The sequence below is a fragment of the Coccidioides posadasii genome, chromosome 4, assembly GCF_018416015.2.
Source record: "Coccidioides posadasii str. Silveira chromosome 4, complete sequence".
Taxonomy (NCBI): domain Eukaryota; kingdom Fungi; phylum Ascomycota; class Eurotiomycetes; order Onygenales; family Onygenaceae; genus Coccidioides; species Coccidioides posadasii.
In genome coordinates this window covers 2,545,402-2,560,599 of record NC_089410.1, presented here as the reverse complement: position 1 = coordinate 2,560,599, position 15,198 = coordinate 2,545,402, and the positions used below count along the sequence as shown (strand labels likewise).

Genomic DNA, 15,198 nt, shown 5'->3' with positions numbered 1-15,198 from the left:
GATTTCCCCTTCTGTTGGCGGTTGAATGAAACTCGACAGATAGATCGCCTTCGACCTATGTAGTCAAAAAGCATAGAAGCGACCAACAACGCCAGCGACGCCGATGTCTATTATACTTATTCCATCCAGCCCAGGAAGAGAAACGTAGGAAGAGAGGAAGCGAGTCCGAGAAAATTTCACTTCCAAGAGCCGCTCAAATCTTAAAATCGTGACGTGTAATGTGGTTTGAAATAATTGGGTGATAGTAGGGAGGCAGACGCATCACTATAGATGACATGGCAAGCGTACGACGAGGTCGGGGGATAAGGGTTTGGGTGGGAAAACGGAGGTTTAGAATTTGTGGTGAGACAAGGGATGACCCCGCTCAGCTGAGAAGGACCAGGATGACGGAATCTCCTCTCAGGAACCTGTAACGAGATTAGTGAGCCCGAAGTCACAGAACAGATGGGATGGGTGGCCTCTTCGCCCTGTTGGATCGAGATGATGTCGGAAAGGGAAATTTGACCATACTCACATCTTGCTAACGAATCTATCCTTGTTCACACCCTTGCCCTTGCCGCCCTTTGGCTTCTCCGTCCACATCTCCTTGACGTTCTCGAGGACCATGTTACAATGGCGGTCAAAAGCCTTTACTCTGGCGAGGAGTTTCCGGTTATTTCGGCAAGAGATGAGGACTTGGGAGTGAGAGCGTGTAGCAGTTTGAAGGATGGAGAGAGGGCCGGTGGTGAGCTCGTGCTCTTCGAGTAGAGAGACTTCGTATTCACTATAGGAGAGATGAGTGAACCGAGTTAGCAGGGGCGAGCCAGAGGGCATGAGACGGAATGTTGGGAATGCATGGAAGCATTGGCGTTGCGGGATCGCCGGATCATGGAGTGGATGATGGATCCGAGAGAGACAACGTACGTGAGCTCGCTACGAGGCTTGTTCAATAGATCTCTGTTGGAGGAGGAGTCATGTTAGCTCAGGTAGCTTGAGACTTGGATTGGATTGATCAAGCACAGGCTGCAAGGACGGCCCGACGAGGAGGGGTTCGCATCCGGGTCATCTGACCCAGTAATGCAGACTTACTGTATCTTAACGTCAGACATCTTGCGCGGGTATATAAGGGTCGACGGGGACGCTCGAATGGTTGCGCGGTTTCAACGCTCTCATCAAAGCTCGCTGCGGTGCTCGTTTCGCTAAGACACGCCCAAGGCCCAGTCTACTTTCGGACTAGCGTGCCAAGCTGTAAGTGTTTGGGCGCGGATAATTTGCGGTGCCGGTTCCGAGGTCACGACGCGTGCTGACAGCACTAAACCGAAATTGGAGCTAGATCGTCTTTAGTGCCGAGCTTCAAGGTTTCGCTGCATCGCGTCTCCTCGCGGGTCACTCTACACGCTCGCTCTTTCGTCCCTCACCTCCCAACCTCTCTCACTCTCTTCCAGTTGTCACGGATCCCAGCAGCTGAAAGGTTTGAGAGCCGTACGTCTGTCGATTCCTTTTGTTCTCCTTTTCTTCCTTTTTCTTTCCTTAGTTGGCCCCTTTCCAGCCTTCATCTTCGCGTCACCGCCAATCTTCCTCGCCTCACGCACCGAGTTACGACTTAGCATCTACCCTTACGTCTTTCCTTGTTTGCGTGGCCGAACTTGAACGAGCAACTTAAGATCGATTTCTTGAATAGTTGACGCTAATTGGGCGACTTCACTCAATTTCTCGTGTACATGGTCGCCTCGGTTATGGAACGCACAAGATTTTAGAGTAGTGAATTACAGGAAGACCGTCCTTTCGTGTATTCTGTGGTGACTCGATACCGGGGTTATCGGTGAGCCTGTGGGCTCTGAGAAATACCTTTTTCAAGCCGCTGGCCTCAGTCTCGCAACGGCTATCATGGAGGACCAAGATGGCATCTCGATTCGTCCAATGAGGCGTGAGTTGGCCATCTCTTCCCATGATCCTGCGTAGATGCTGATCTAATTTCCCCCTTAGTCAAAGTCCTCTATACCTTTGATGACGAAAGCAAAACAAACTGTCTTGCCCGGTGGCCTCACGTGCTTCAGATTCAGACGGCTTTCTTGGACGAAGACATACAAGTTGGCGTGATCGAGCTTAAGACTTGTATCCAGGCCATAGTTTCGGCAAGGTATGACTCATTCACTAGGCTAACATTCAGCATTCATTAACATCGAGGCACCTGGCCTGAAATCTAGCCCAGAATTGGTTGCAAAGCTCGGCCGAGACTACACCGTTTACGCATACGATTATTCCGAGTATGAAACCCCACTGGTGGGACAAGGGATGTTGTCATGGGTCCTAGCTTCGTCTTCTCCGACACCTAATGCACCGGCTCATCAGTCAAGAACCATGGTCACTGGACGCGTGTGCCAAAATGCCGGCCTTTTTGCAAGGGGTGCGCAGGAAACGCTCGAGGTCAAATTGAGATTGGTACCGGTACCGTCGATTTTACAAAGCGAGTACCTCAACAGCATGCAGAAGTATAGGGAATTAAGCACCGTAATTCCACAGGACTTCGACGCACAGGCCTGGACCAGCTTTGTTCAATCCAATCCCGGTTTATTCGCAGGCAGCGATGCAAACCCAGTGGCTGAGCGTGATGCTGTGGATAGGTCAGGGATTGAGAATGTTCATCGAATGTTAAGCGAGGGATCAGGGCCTCGTGATCTTTCCAATCTCAACAACTTCCACGCTGACTCACCAGCCCAATTCACGAATGCTACCCCCAGTCGTACTTCGACTCCAGGAATTGTGAGACCTATGAGCCAGCAGCAAAAGAGAAATGTCGACGAGACATTTAGACCCTCTTCGAGAGGGTCCGTTCAACATCCTAATGCTCCTACCCGTCGTCGAGGCTCTATCATGTCAGGATACGGAAGTTCAGATGAGACTGCTGAAGGCCCAGTGCAAAAAAGGGCAAAGCTTATGAGGGCTGATTTAGACAAGACAAATATGAACATCGAACGCCAGCCTGGATCCCTTCGCGTTGCCGCCAGCACGGCCGCTTCTGTCAGAATACATCGCCCGACACCTTTAAATCCCACCATCCAGGCAGCTCAGGCTTCAAACGAAGACCCCGTTCGCCCACCTACACCTGTTCCGTCTGCAGTCAATGCACCAACTCGTCGAATAGGCCGTCCTCCTCAGAGTAACCTTCGACGTCAGTCATCAACTTTCAGTCAGCATTCGCACGGTCCTCCATACATGTCCGAGGAACGGCGCGCCGCGGAAATGACATCCGGCTCCCCGCCTGATGAGATGCGTTATGCTATATCCTCCGAGACCCCATTCAATATGCCATCCTCACCACCTGTAATGGATATGACGTGTCCCCAAACCTCTAGTCCGGTTCTTCCACCACTACCAGATCAGGACTCTGGATTCATGAGTGGAAACTTTGAACCCCTCGACGATGAAAACGCAAATAATGAGTACCACAATACCCAACAACAGAATAATTTGACAGATATGGCCAACTCACACACATCTTCGAGACCCGCAGTTCCTTCTGCAAGCGGAAACCCGGCCGCCGGTCACCAGCATAGACAGATTATGAGTGATGGCACGATGTCAGCCAGAAATCCCGCACCAGTTCTTCCGCCTCAGCCAAGAAAAGCGGCTGGTTCTCGGCCTTCGTCTAGAGCAAGCGTCAGAGGTTCGAAACCACTCGCTCCAGCCCCAGCTCCTGTTCGGCAAGCCGATGTAGGCCAGTCCCGGCTACCACTACCTCCTGTTCCCGTTAGTGATCCAGTACAACCACTGCAACACCCAATCAACGCCCAAACTCCGTCTTGTCCCATGAGTGACATGCCGATGGTATCTACTCCTGGATCCACAAACTTTCCAGATGGAAAGATCCGGAGTGGTGCTGGAGCAAGACGTGTGAAGCAAGTTCAAGCTCGTCTAGACCAATGCATCAAGCAGGGCACAGTGCCTCCATATTGCGAAAACTGTGGAGCCATTGAAACCACAACGTGGAGGCGGGCGTGGTCCAAAGTCATTGAAGGAAGTGCGGAAAATGCGAACGCTTGCATTAACGATCCGGGAATGCTATTCTGGGAGGCAGTTGACACTGAAACCGATGGCACTGTTACATCTTATAGGCAATTTAAGAAATCATTGGCGAACGAGGACAGGGACTACATACAACTTCTCCTTTGCAATCGTAAGTGGCTTTTCACACGCGACTCTTGGTACTTTAAACTAACCAAAGACAGCTTGTGGATTATGGCTTCATAAGTTCAAGAACATGCGCCCTGAGAACAAATGGAACAAGCCCCCAAACAAAGATAAAAGAAAACGCAAGTCTAATAGAAGGCCTCCGGCGGTCCCTGCAGCGTCAACCCGCTCACAGATGAGGCTCCTGGCGGCCAAACGCTCCGGGTCCTCGCCACCCCCAACGGAAGCTTCGTCTCCTCCAGAAGAAACAACGCCAAAAAACGGGAACAGTGTGGGAAACAATGGTGTTTCCCAGCCGCATTCCAATAATAGAAGAGCAAATAGTGCAGAACCGCCAAAATCGACCAATAAAAATGACCGTTGGCAACAAGAAGACGCATTTGAGGCACTAAGAAGAGCAATTCAGTCCAGTCCCGCGAGGAACATGGAGGCACGCAAAGTGCCGTTTATGGAGCCCAATCTGACCCCCAATCCTGTTCGAAGAACTTTGTTCCAATCTTCGAAAGAGGACAGTGCTATGAAAACTCTCAGTGAAGCTTTGGTTAACAGTGTCAGACGCAGTCCTCGGTCAACTCCAAAGAATTCGAAACAAGGAACGGGCGCAGAATCTAACAGCAAATCTCCAGGTGACGGCCTTGACCACCTTTTTGAAGGCGGGGAAGATGCATTCCTTGATATTGACCCCCCAAACAGCCCAACTCCAAGGCAAAAGAACCGAACTCCAAATACACGAACGGTTAATAAAGAAAATGTCGGCGTGCCATCAGAGCAGCCAAAAGAGTTTACTTCGTCTGAGAATCAGCAAACCCTTCAGGAGTCGCCAAACGCCGCTAAGGGCCAGAACGGCGATATTGGCACTTTGTCGCTTTGGAATAGCCCAAATTCAAAAAATTTTGAAACCATTAACGGCTTGGTTCTGAATATTTTCGAATCAGACGATGAGTCTCTTACGCACACAGATTCCTTTCAGCCTTTCGTACCCCCCAAAGCCCCTGCAAGCGGCGATTGGGTAGATTGGGATCCCGACTGTGTCTCACCTACAGATTCTCAGATAGCTGAGGGAGGAGCAAACGAGCAATCCGGCCGCATTCCCGCGGGCCTTAATGACGATAATACTTCCCCATCAATTGTTGATGGTTTTCAAAATAAAGAGGCCCAGGCCCCGAATGATGCTTCCAACATACAAAGTGGCGAAGATGCCGAATTTCGATCCCTCCTTCTCGCAACTGCTACTGGATATACTGCTTTCAATGATTCGTCTGCAATTTCGGACACCGATATCTTTGATCCAGCCTTGGTTGATCCACAGTTGCTTAGTGGTATGTGGAGCAAAGATGGCAGCATTGCTGCGTCCCCGTCCGGTGGAAAGAATAGTGGAGTGGATCAATTCGACGCTGAGGTTTTTTCAGCCATTATTCAGGAGGTTACCGGGAAGCCTAGCAGTACCTAGGACAATCGACCAGGTTTAATATAAACCTGGATAACATATGTGGGTGCCAACTTCAACTATTGCATGGAACCCGGATAGCGGAGTTGATTATTTGTTCATATTCATTTTGTTGATTTCACCGGACTCACATTGGTTCGTTTCAGCCCCTTTTCTTTAGGTTTCCCGGTCAGTTTAGCAATCTCCATCTTTGCATGTATCCCTTGTGTTTCTTTGTTTGATCCAACTTTGACTCGTGAAACATGTCCTGTCTATGATAAATGTAGCTATTGTTATGTTAGTGGAGTTGGAAATACTCCCTCTCCATATCTAAATACCGATGAGGCCTTTGTTGCCATGATCTCATATAACTTTCAACCCAATTGCCAATTCTGAATTTCGCCCTAGTTTAGCATAGTTTTGATTTACTTCATCCTCTTCGCAAGAACCAGTTGTGGCTCTTATCCCCTTGAACTGCTGGATCAAGTTGAGCTATGTAAGCTACAGCAGTGAGGGACACCTTTATGTATCGCCACAAAAGATAGGGCTTCTAAGCTGTAGGGATATATGCCATATATCCACTAGATACCAAGGACAGGATGTAGTTATAGGCAGAACACAAAAATTTATATCTGCTCTTGTAGTGGTTGTTGCAGAGGATTGAGGCGAGTATACATATGAATATATCTATGCCAATTATTTCATTGTAGTTTACTGAACATGGTCAATATTACCCATACTCGAGCTATGCTTTTACAGAAATGTTGATCATAGAATCATGATCGCGTACGCCAATAACGCCGTGTCGTAAGGTAGGTGATCAGGTATATCGCAACAGGATGAACAATGTTCTGACTCGGATCCCGCGGCTCAACCTAACCAGGCACATTTCACAGGACATAGCCGGTCCCTGAAAGCAAAAAGGAAGCCCATAGATCCCGTTCGAGCCAGAGAAACCCCTGCGAAGACCGGGAACGTGTTGATTCCGATACCTTTTCATTCATTATTCACGAATTCGGAGTATAGAAAATATTCTTAAATCGATGTGTCATCTCGACAACACGCTCGTATATTTTATAATCTTCCACAAGAAGAAAAGAGTCAGTGAAATTATCTCCTATAGGAGCGGAAAAAAAAAAAGGAAACGACTGTCGAGAGGGTGCCCTACCAAAATCATTCGGTTCCCCGCAATCCGCTGCCCCCAAGACGCGTATAGCGGTTTCCTGATCATTCCTCACACATTAGCGTTCTATCTTCAATCGCACTCACCTTCATCGTTAAGCCCCGAGGCTAAATAAGTCCACATAAACTTACCCCTTCATGCTCTACCACCTTCCCCACAACATCAACCATTCTTCCAATCTGTAGGTGCGAATCCCGATTTAGCAGCAGAGTAACCTGTCCATGATCTGGGCACGATAGCGTTGCGGTCTCGCCGTGCAATTTGGCGACGCTTCCAAAAATGCGAACGGGATTGGGAGTGCGGTTTGTCGCGGAGGGCAGAAAGGCATGGAGATGTTCGGGGAGGATCCGTGGGGTTGTCAGAGCCATGGTGGACATACAGGAGCGTGAGGTGGAAAGGATTATTGGAGAGTATCCAGATTGATTGTTGTCAACAATTGGCGTTATGCGCAGGTCCAGAGGCTCAGATTTAGAGCAAATACAAGTTAATTGATGTTTGATTCCGCCGGTGAGACGCGTTTGATCCGGTGAGTCAGCAAGATCTGATAAGATTCCCAAGATAAGATTACTAACAAGCGGCTGGACAGGGGAACCTGACCAATAGCTCGGCATACTGATTCGGATCCACTGCGCAGACCAATCTAGATAATTAATAATAATTCATTATAGTCTTATGCAGTCAGTGACTATGAAGACTACCCAGAGGGATTTTTGTAAGATAGTATATGTTAGATACATAATTTAAGAAATTCCAGTATGTCAAGCCAACGTTAGATATTCTTCCACTAAAGAAGTAAGAGAACAAGAGATTGGATGGGCACACAAATTGCTTATTGGTGTAGGTTCTTTATGAACACCACTAAATTCAGTTATTGCATTATAGAGATACTCAGATACCAATCTAGAAGAGGCACATGAAGTACTTTGCGAAAGAAATCAAAGAGCAAGGAAGAATAGACATTACAATTTATGTGCTAATCAAGAGCTATATATGCATTCCAGTGTACGGGGTAAGGCATAGTTACACACATTTCATGGGATTACTTTGGCGATTCTCATACGTTCTAGTGCAGTAAACCAAGAAACCTTCGGGTCTTCCTCCTCACTAAATCCAGTCGACTTGAGCTTTTGGAGACTGAGTGGTGCATCAGCATTGAGCTTGGTCAAGGCCCAATTTTTGTCCGAGGGGTCCATTGTCGGTGAAATAACCGTCCAGCCTTTCAACCCATATTCCTCTACCATCCTATTCCACTCACTTTTGTGGGCTTCCACATATTCTTGGGGCCCCATGCTCTCCGTCCTATCCTTCCATTTGTCTAGCGGAGGTGTGCCAACAAGCCCAAACCAGGAGCATATGGCGGGCCATTTTATGTCCCAGCTCCATGGTGTCTCAGACGACGCAAGATTAAAACCCTGGCCTTTAATAGCTGGATCAGGCAGTACGGATAGGTGGATAGCCGCCTTTGCGATCATATCTGCCCCGCTATCGTTGCTGAGAGCCTTCCAAACTCCGAAACTTCCCGGAAAGGGGCACTCGGCTTCCCTGCCGTTGATGTACACATACAGCGAGAGGTAAGCCGCAACTGGATAAACAGCGTTATACACGTTGAGTCGGGGAACGAAACCTATCAAGTCGGTCGTGTGGCATTAGACGTTCCGTCCTAAAAATGAGAAACTCGTGCATCTATGCACACAAACCAATTATGTCACCCGGCCTTCCCTCGCACCATTTCCAGGCTTTGTCGGCAGAAAACTCTTCCATGAAGCGGCTGAGTCGGGAAAACGCAAACACGTCGCCAAATGGTGGCGGAAGCTGCGGAAGAGATTCTGAAAGTGGCAAAGGATGTTTAAAATCCACTGGAAAACACAACCCATATATAAAAGTGCCATATTGAAGGTAAATAAACTCAAGGCTTGGAGCCAAACTGTCGAGAATAGTAACGGTCTTGCGCAGCGCATTCAAGCTAATTGCATGTGGATCCTTGTCGTTGGGGTTAGGAGGAGGATCATGGACCGTTGAAGACTTCACAGTTAGAAATATATTCTTCCATATTCATCTGCGAGAATATTGGTTGCTCTCGTTTCCTTCCCAGCGGCATAACAAAGCTAAGCTAGTAATAGATGCCAAAATAAAGCGATCCCTCGCTGCCTCAAGGTTCATCATTCATGCAAATACCTAGATAGTAGACCTGTGTCACCGTATTAACATCGGGAATTTTCTCTTTGAACTTCCTCTTTAACACTTCCTCTGGGTCGTTATGGACATCAAACTCAGAGACAAGTCTCAGCCTTTCATCCTTGGGCCAATGCAAACATTCCTCTTCGCTCATAGGCTTTCTTGAGAGGGCCGTGATCTGGCTCCAAACTCCTGGTCGGGGATAATTACGCAGGAGTTGATTGGTGAAAGCCCAGCCAGAGATACCCGATGCACCAAGGACAAGGGCATGACGAGTCATTCTTAATTCTTCGGAGCTTCAGTCTCAAAAGATAGCTTGCACAAATGAGTCTCCGGGGACCGAGGTGGGGTTAGTCAAAGAAGCCCATTTCGGATCCCTAGGCGTAAATATGATGAGGTTCCTGTATGACGTCACGTGTTTTCGAGAATGCCTCGTCTCGTGGCACACGCGTCTCGTATCCTTCAACAGCAGCGCGGCGATTCAATGGCAATGTAGGTGGAACTGGCATGCATATACGGCGTACTTCATACGGAGAACTCTGTATTTGTCATCGAATCGCAATCATCACAGGCCAACGAAGTTCTCGCCCGGTTTCTATTTGCAAAATTGGAAGCACGGAAGAACTCCTTGGCACGACCTGGAATGATGCGGAGCGCTCGCAGCAAAACCTAATAAAATTTGAATATGCAGTTTTAGCACATGAAATTATGTAGTTTTTATCACGCTGTGCCGCTTGTTCACGAACAATATGGAAAGCCGAAGATGTATTCAAGCTGAGAAACTAATAGAAGCAGACCCTAAGGTTTCGTTATCTCGTATGTGTTGTACATGAAGGAGGAAGACACCCACTAATAACTCGCAGATTATAAACAGGGAAGGGAGAACGATGATCGCCGGGCCAACTCCACAACAAATAGAGGCATGTTTAAGTAGAAATATGACAGCGCGGGGGAGGCAAAAAAAAAAAAGGGATAGCTAACAGGGTACGTGATGGCAATATGAAAATTGACCCAGCTTTTGTTAAGCGAAACCTGTCTGGATATCATGGAGGTGTACGGAGCAGAGTTGCTTGGACCGGCCAAGCAACGAGTCCAAGCTTCTGTACAAGATATGTGGAGTATTGGGAGAAAATATTTTCTTTTGATTTGAAAGAAAAAAGAAAGTTTTCAGTTCCCGCGGACCTCCTGGTACTTATGATTCCATTGTGATCGAAGAGCCATGTTACTGGTTTGTTCTGTGGCGAACTTGCTGCTTTCCATATTGAATTCTTTGCGGCCTGCCCTGCGTTGTTTGACACAGCAGAATGCAATAACAGCTGCGAAAACGGCGACCACAATACCGGCAGCGGTAAAGATACCTCCTTTTGCGCCTGCCGAAAGGTCATTCCATTTCTCCGACAGCGATTTCGGTGGTGGCTTGGACGCCTCCTCTGCAACCTTCGAAACTCCCCTAAAACAAGTCAGTAATCTTGACTATGTCAGAGCAATGCAAAAGGGTCAGAATCGTACTCAATAACCTTGATGCTCTTCCAGTCACCCGAGCGATCCCCATAGACGTATTCTTTTCCCTTGTGGAAGTCCTCAACTTTCAGTTGCTTAACTATCATTGTGTACGGGCCATTGCTGTAATCCACTTCACCGCCGGCCCACTCAATGGTACCCTTACGATTGCCCGGATCTCCGGCAGGCCAAATCCCCAGACGCACCGTGGCTGGTGTTTGAGGGTAAAACTTGCCGCCTTCGGCCTCTTCATATTTGAGGGTACGGACCAGCTGCTGATCAACCCACCATTCCAGCTTCTCAGCAGTCCAATGAACGGTATAATTGTGGATTGAATGCATCGGGTCATTGACTTCATGCTTCTTTCCGCGGTCGAAGCTAGTATCATTTCCCTTGCCGAAGTAATTTGTCTGGACATGACCCTGTTCAGAGCCGACCCATTCCCAGTCTATTTCATCCAGGTCTTCGGACTGGAGAACGACACTGCTAACGATTCCTTGACCAGTTGCCGCTTTCATATGCACTTCTAGTCTTCCAAAGAAAATGTAGAAGTTTGATTGAATAGTGGGCGACTGAAGCCTTTCTCTAATGGTGAATTCACCTCCTTTCTCTCCATTGATAACTTTTCCCGAGGTGGTATTCCAGACAGCAGCATTGAGAAGCCCGGTAAAGTTATATGTGTAATCCATGCCTAGTGCTGGGTTTGGCTTGCAATCGTCTCGCTTCAAAGGATTGCAGTCGGTCCATGTCTGCGCTATCGCTGGTGATATCAACCCGGCAATCAGGGCGAAGAGCCAGATAATCGACAGTCGCCCAGAGGCTGCCATTGCTGTAATGTATACTGACTCTAGATATGTTTTGTATAACTGCTGGTCTTGACGTGTTAAGGGAGTGTCGTGGTGATGTTTCGCTGTCAGAGAGTGGCACGCGGAAACATGAACGGAATTGCAGCGAGCGGCTTAGTCAAAAGGAGTGACGGACGGGGTTGTGTTGGGTCGGAAGGAACGACAGAGACATAAATGCCCCGCCAGGGGGAAGGAAGAAGGTCCAGGGAAGGAAAGAATGGCTCTGCTGATATATATTATTTAGGGAGCGTGCGAAGCTTTGGGAAAGGAAGGAATGACTTGAAACTGAAAAGAAGGGAAAGGAGAGGGTCCTGGAAAGCAGCAGTGAGGGAAAGAGCAATATTACCCTGTCCAAATGAGAAGGAGCCACAGGGATCGACTATTGCCGATCGTTTCTCTCTTTGGTTTAGTGAAAACAACTTAAAGTTGAGTTTCTAGTCTATATCGGGAATGGCGCCGGCGAAGTGCCCTGGGTCTGCTCAACTGAGCTTGGCATGGCAAGTCCGCTGGCGCGCAGTGACCAGAGCCCCTTGCGCCACGTTCATACCCGACAGCACAGACATTGGTCTAGACAGCATGTACAAGCTGGATGAGGTCCAATGACATGATACCTATGAAAGGTGGCCTCGAGAGAACACAAAAGACAGAACGTGGAAATGTCATTTGGCTTTTTGACTCCTTAATCTTGCGGGAAATGCAGGGTGGACGGGGTCTTGAACGGAAAACTCTGAAACCGGGCGACCAGTGTTCGGAGATCAGAGCCCCCATTGGCTAGATCACATAATTCAAAGATCGATCTATCATGTGGAGGCGATCTTCATCGGCACCGGAATAACACCCATCCGAAGCAGTCGGGCAAAATAAGCAAACATCATCCAAGTTCAACACGGACCGCCCCGTCGAGCTGATGGTAGCCATTCGCACAGCAAGCCGTCGGCCTCCTTCTTTAGGTCATGTTTCAAATTTAGTGAAAACATTTCGTCACTATGCCTCCTCCCACCTTCACATCCTCCAATCGTCGTATGACGGCAAACCCGCTTAAACCCGTAAAAAGATATCGACCCGGAAAGCCCATAGTCGAAGAAAGAGAGTCATCAGAGGAAGAGGAAGAGGAGGAAGAGGGGACTGACGTTGAAGAGCAGCAGAAGGAGCAAGAGCGCATAAGGCAGCAGCAGGCTAAGAAACCGCCGCCGCCGAAAGCTTCGTCTTTCCCGGCAAGAGATACGAAGCAGATAACAAGTGGTGTGAAAGAGGTGACGTTACAAGAAGATGAGGACGAAGAAGGGTTTGTGACTGAGGAAGAAGTTGAAGCAGCGCCTCTCAGACCCACAACGGTTACCAACCATGAGCAAGCACCTCCGGCTGTCAGCGAAAGTGAAGAGAGCTCGGAAGATGAAGAGTCGGAAGATGAAGAATCAAGTTCTGAAGATGAGGGCCCAAAGCGACTGCTTCTAAGACCAACGTTCATCAAGAAGAATCAACGTAAAAAATCGTCTACCCCTGGTCCGGCCCTTGCCGCAACATCGGCCGCAGATGAAGACGAAGTAGCGATTCGCAAGGAAAAGGCAGAGCTGCTGATCCGCGATCAAATAGAAAAGGAGGCGGCCTCCCGAGCAGCGCAGAAAAAGTCATGGGATGATGATGACGAGACCGGAGCAGGTATAGATGAAGATAATATTGATGACACTGATGGTCTTGATCCTGCGGCCGAGTTAGCAGCGTGGAAATTACGCGAACTTAAACGAGTTAAACGCGAACGTGAAGAAATCGAGCTCGCCGAAAAGGAGCGTGAAGAAATCGAACGCCGCCGAAATCTCACTGCTGAAGAGCGAGAACGAGAAGACCGTGAATTCCTTGCCAAACAAAAAGACGAACGGGAAGCGGGTAGAGGCAAAGCGGGCTTCATGCAAAAATACTTCCACAAGGGCGCTTTCTTCCAGCCCGATTCTGAAAAACATGGTTTGACGCAACGAGATTTGATGGGCAGCCGATATGTTGATGAAGTTCGCAATCGTGAAGCGTTACCACAGTACCTCCAGGTTCGAGATATGACGCGGATCGGAAGAAAAGGAAGATCAAAATACAAAGACTTAAGGACTGAAGATACCGGCCGCTGGGGCGTGGATGCATATTACCACTCTTCCGGTCCGGCAAACAGTGCCTCTCGATTTGGAATCACCGATGAGCGATACTTACCTGACTATGACAAGTCCTCCGGCCCCACAGGTGCAAATGCCAGCTCTGTAAGAGAAAGGCCAAGACGGCGAAGCCAAAGTCGATCTCCTCATAGGAGGAGATATAGATCCAGATCCCGGTCGTTATCGAGAACTCGTAGACGACGACGTTCTCCTTCGCTCTCGAGATCTCGGTCCCCTCCTAGAAGAGATCGGGACAGGGACTATGATCGGAATAGCAGAAAACGGAGCCCGTCGCCCTATCCAGATCGTGAAAAGAGGCGGCGGGTTGATATTGCGGCGTAAGATGCATTTTGATTTTTTCAAAAGGCTCATTCATATATGACATGTACCCATGGTTGCATTGCAAGGCGTTTCAGGATGGAGCTCAAGTTCTCAAAACATGAGGCAAATTGGTAGATGTATGTCAGCATATCTCTTTTCCGAACTGAACAGGTAATACACCTGCTCAGAGGTATAAATATCTATGACGTTGATTATGTTGAACTTCCTGAAGAATGTCCACTAGATCTGATGGTGTGTCTCTTATCCACTTCCTCCATTACCTGACGAAAGCCCAACAAAACGCCACATATGCCCTTTATGAGATCCTGAAGCGAACTCCTTCCCAGCTCCGCACATTATATCTAGGGCCCTCTGGGAAGCAATAAACAGCATTCAACCCGTTTCTAAAATCTTGAACCATACCTACTTCACTCCCGCCCTCTCCAACATTTTCTCCCTCTCCATCACGCTCTCCCCGAACTTCACCAAAAAAACTGTTCTGCTGGGCCACATCTCATTCCCCTGGTTATGCGCCGTAACCTTGGCCTCAAATCCACACCCATCGCACACTCCTTCTATAATTCCCGCTACAAACGCGGCACAATTCAACAGGCCCATTTCTCGCGGAACAGAGATATACATATTTGTCAACGGATCATTATCAGTAATCATATATTCGTTGGGCGTATCGGGAGAGACGGAATGTTCAAGGGCATCCGCGGGACGGGAGAAAAGAAGGCGCCAGAGGGGACCGTGGATGAGTTGTAGAAGAGATATTATGCGCAGAGGTCGGATTGACTGGGTGGAAGAGCTGCTGGAGGACGAGGTTGTGAGGGTGCGGTATAGTAGGAGATCAAGCAGTCGAAGGCCTAGAGGATAACCTTGTTCGTTGAGACTAGATAAATACGATTTCAATTAGCAAACAGTGGGTTCAAAGCCGCTTCTATCTATGATTCCGGATCGTATATGAAGAATAATGAAAAGAGACTGCCGCGTCGATGGCACATTTTCATTCCCCACTCTCCCGCAGCTCATAAATTGGAAGTAGAAAATTCAGGAAGCCATACAGTCTCTCCAAATCCTGGACACCTGTCACTCGTCTCTGCGCGTATGTAACCATCTCCGCGAACAAGTACGCAAAGCTTGCTCTGCTCGATTCCGCATTGCGACTGCGATTCAGATTCCGATCGTATATCGTCTTGCGATTGGACGGGACCCGTAATCCCGTCGATCTTTCTAGTGGAGGTTGGGATATTGACTGTGATTGTTGATGCTGGTGCTTTTCTTCTCTGGTCTGGTTCATGATTGCGCTGGTAGATGCAGCGTGCATGTGTGCGGGCGGATGCCTTGCTGGTGCGTTCATTGTTGAAGAGGACATGAGCCAAAGCCTCCCGGGGGAATATTATAAGGTAAGAGTATACTCCGTGTGGGAGCCGTCTG

General features: G+C 48.5%; 7 protein-coding genes across 7 annotated transcripts; 2 read left to right on the top strand and 5 right to left on the bottom strand.

Annotated features, from left to right (window-relative positions):
* Positions 1–2: 2 nt before the first annotated feature.
* SMD2 (mRNA splicing protein) lies at positions 3–1,151 on the bottom strand. Its single transcript, XM_003067185.2, has 4 exons — positions 1,069–1,151; positions 904–936; positions 515–763; positions 3–407 (listed from the first exon to the last, which is right to left on the bottom strand). Exons 1-4 carry the CDS (start codon positions 1,086–1,088, stop codon positions 365–367), a joined length of 345 nt encoding a protein of 114 aa, XP_003067231.2. The 5' UTR covers positions 1,089–1,151; the 3' UTR covers positions 3–364.
* Positions 1,152–1,866: 715 nt separating this feature from the next.
* On the top strand, positions 1,867–5,943 carry D8B26_007685 (uncharacterized protein; the record flags this gene model as incomplete). The annotated part of the gene is made up of 4 exons (XM_003067184.2): positions 1,867–1,906; positions 1,966–2,119; positions 2,187–4,156; positions 4,209–5,943. 4 exons carry the CDS (start codon positions 1,867–1,869, stop codon positions 5,618–5,620), a joined length of 3,576 nt encoding a protein of 1,191 aa, XP_003067230.2. The 3' UTR covers positions 5,621–5,943.
* Positions 5,944–6,287: 344 nt separating this feature from the next.
* On the bottom strand, positions 6,288–7,287 carry D8B26_007684 (uncharacterized protein). Its single transcript, XM_003067183.2, has 3 exons — positions 6,911–7,287; positions 6,765–6,819; positions 6,288–6,677 (listed from the first exon to the last, which is right to left on the bottom strand). The coding sequence occupies exons 1-3, from the start codon at positions 7,154–7,156 to the stop codon at positions 6,604–6,606; spliced, it is 375 nt and encodes a 124-aa protein (XP_003067229.2). The 5' UTR covers positions 7,157–7,287; the 3' UTR covers positions 6,288–6,603.
* A 523-nt stretch (positions 7,288–7,810) lies between these two features.
* D8B26_007683 (uncharacterized protein) lies at positions 7,811–9,234 on the bottom strand (the record flags this gene model as incomplete). Its single annotated transcript, XM_066125608.1, has 4 exons — positions 7,811–8,403; positions 8,477–8,635; positions 8,705–8,801; positions 8,977–9,234. 4 exons carry the CDS (start codon positions 9,232–9,234, stop codon positions 7,811–7,813), a joined length of 1,107 nt encoding a protein of 368 aa, XP_065981692.1.
* Positions 9,235–9,639: 405 nt separating this feature from the next.
* D8B26_007682 (uncharacterized protein) lies at positions 9,640–11,587 on the bottom strand. The gene is made up of 2 exons (XM_003067182.2): positions 10,464–11,587; positions 9,640–10,404 (listed from the first exon to the last, which is right to left on the bottom strand). Exons 1-2 carry the CDS (start codon positions 11,279–11,281, stop codon positions 10,122–10,124), a joined length of 1,101 nt encoding a protein of 366 aa, XP_003067228.1. The 5' UTR covers positions 11,282–11,587; the 3' UTR covers positions 9,640–10,121.
* A 642-nt stretch (positions 11,588–12,229) lies between these two features.
* D8B26_007681 (uncharacterized protein) lies at positions 12,230–13,963 on the top strand. Its single transcript, XM_003067181.2, has one exon. The coding sequence runs from the start codon at positions 12,286–12,288 to the stop codon at positions 13,777–13,779; it is 1,494 nt and encodes a 497-aa protein (XP_003067227.2). The 5' UTR covers positions 12,230–12,285; the 3' UTR covers positions 13,780–13,963.
* Positions 13,962–15,136, bottom strand: TRS31 (TRAPP subunit trs31; the record flags this gene model as incomplete). The annotated part of the gene is made up of 2 exons (XM_003067180.2): positions 13,962–14,653; positions 14,826–15,136. 2 exons carry the CDS (start codon positions 15,134–15,136, stop codon positions 14,182–14,184), a joined length of 783 nt encoding a protein of 260 aa, XP_003067226.1. The 3' UTR covers positions 13,962–14,181.
* Between the last annotated feature and the right edge of the window lie 62 nt (positions 15,137–15,198).

Excerpts from the sequence above, each read along its gene's own strand:
- D8B26_007682 (XM_003067182.2), bottom strand. The coding sequence starts at position 11,281 with ATGGCAGCCTCTGGGCGACTGTCGATTATCTGGCTCTTCGCCCTGATT. Across the intron at positions 10,405-10,463 it reads AAGAGCATCAAGGTTATTGA|GGGAGTTTCGAAGGTTGCAG; the intron begins GTACGATTCTGA and ends GACTTGTTTTAG.
- SMD2 (XM_003067185.2), bottom strand. The coding sequence starts at position 1,088 with ATGTCTGACGTTAAGATACA. Across the intron at positions 764-903 it reads AAGCCTCGTAGCGAGCTCAC|TGAATACGAAGTCTCTCTAC; the intron begins GTACGTTGTCTC and ends TCTCTCCTATAG. Across the intron at positions 408-514 it reads GATAGATTCGTTAGCAAGAT|GTTCCTGAGAGGAGATTCCG; the intron begins GTGAGTATGGTC and ends ATCTCGTTACAG.
- D8B26_007681 (XM_003067181.2), top strand. The coding sequence starts at position 12,286 with ATGCCTCCTCCCACCTTCACATCCTCCAATCGTCGTATGACGGCAAAC.
- D8B26_007684 (XM_003067183.2), bottom strand. The coding sequence starts at position 7,156 with ATGTCCACCATGGCTCTGACAACCCCACGGATCCTCCCCGAACATCTC. Across the intron at positions 6,820-6,910 it reads AGGTGGTAGAGCATGAAGGG|GAAACCGCTATACGCGTCTT; the intron begins GTAAGTTTATGT and ends AGGAATGATCAG. Across the intron at positions 6,678-6,764 it reads CGGGGAACCGAATGATTTTG|ATTATAAAATATACGAGCGT; the intron begins GTAGGGCACCCT and ends TTCTTGTGGAAG.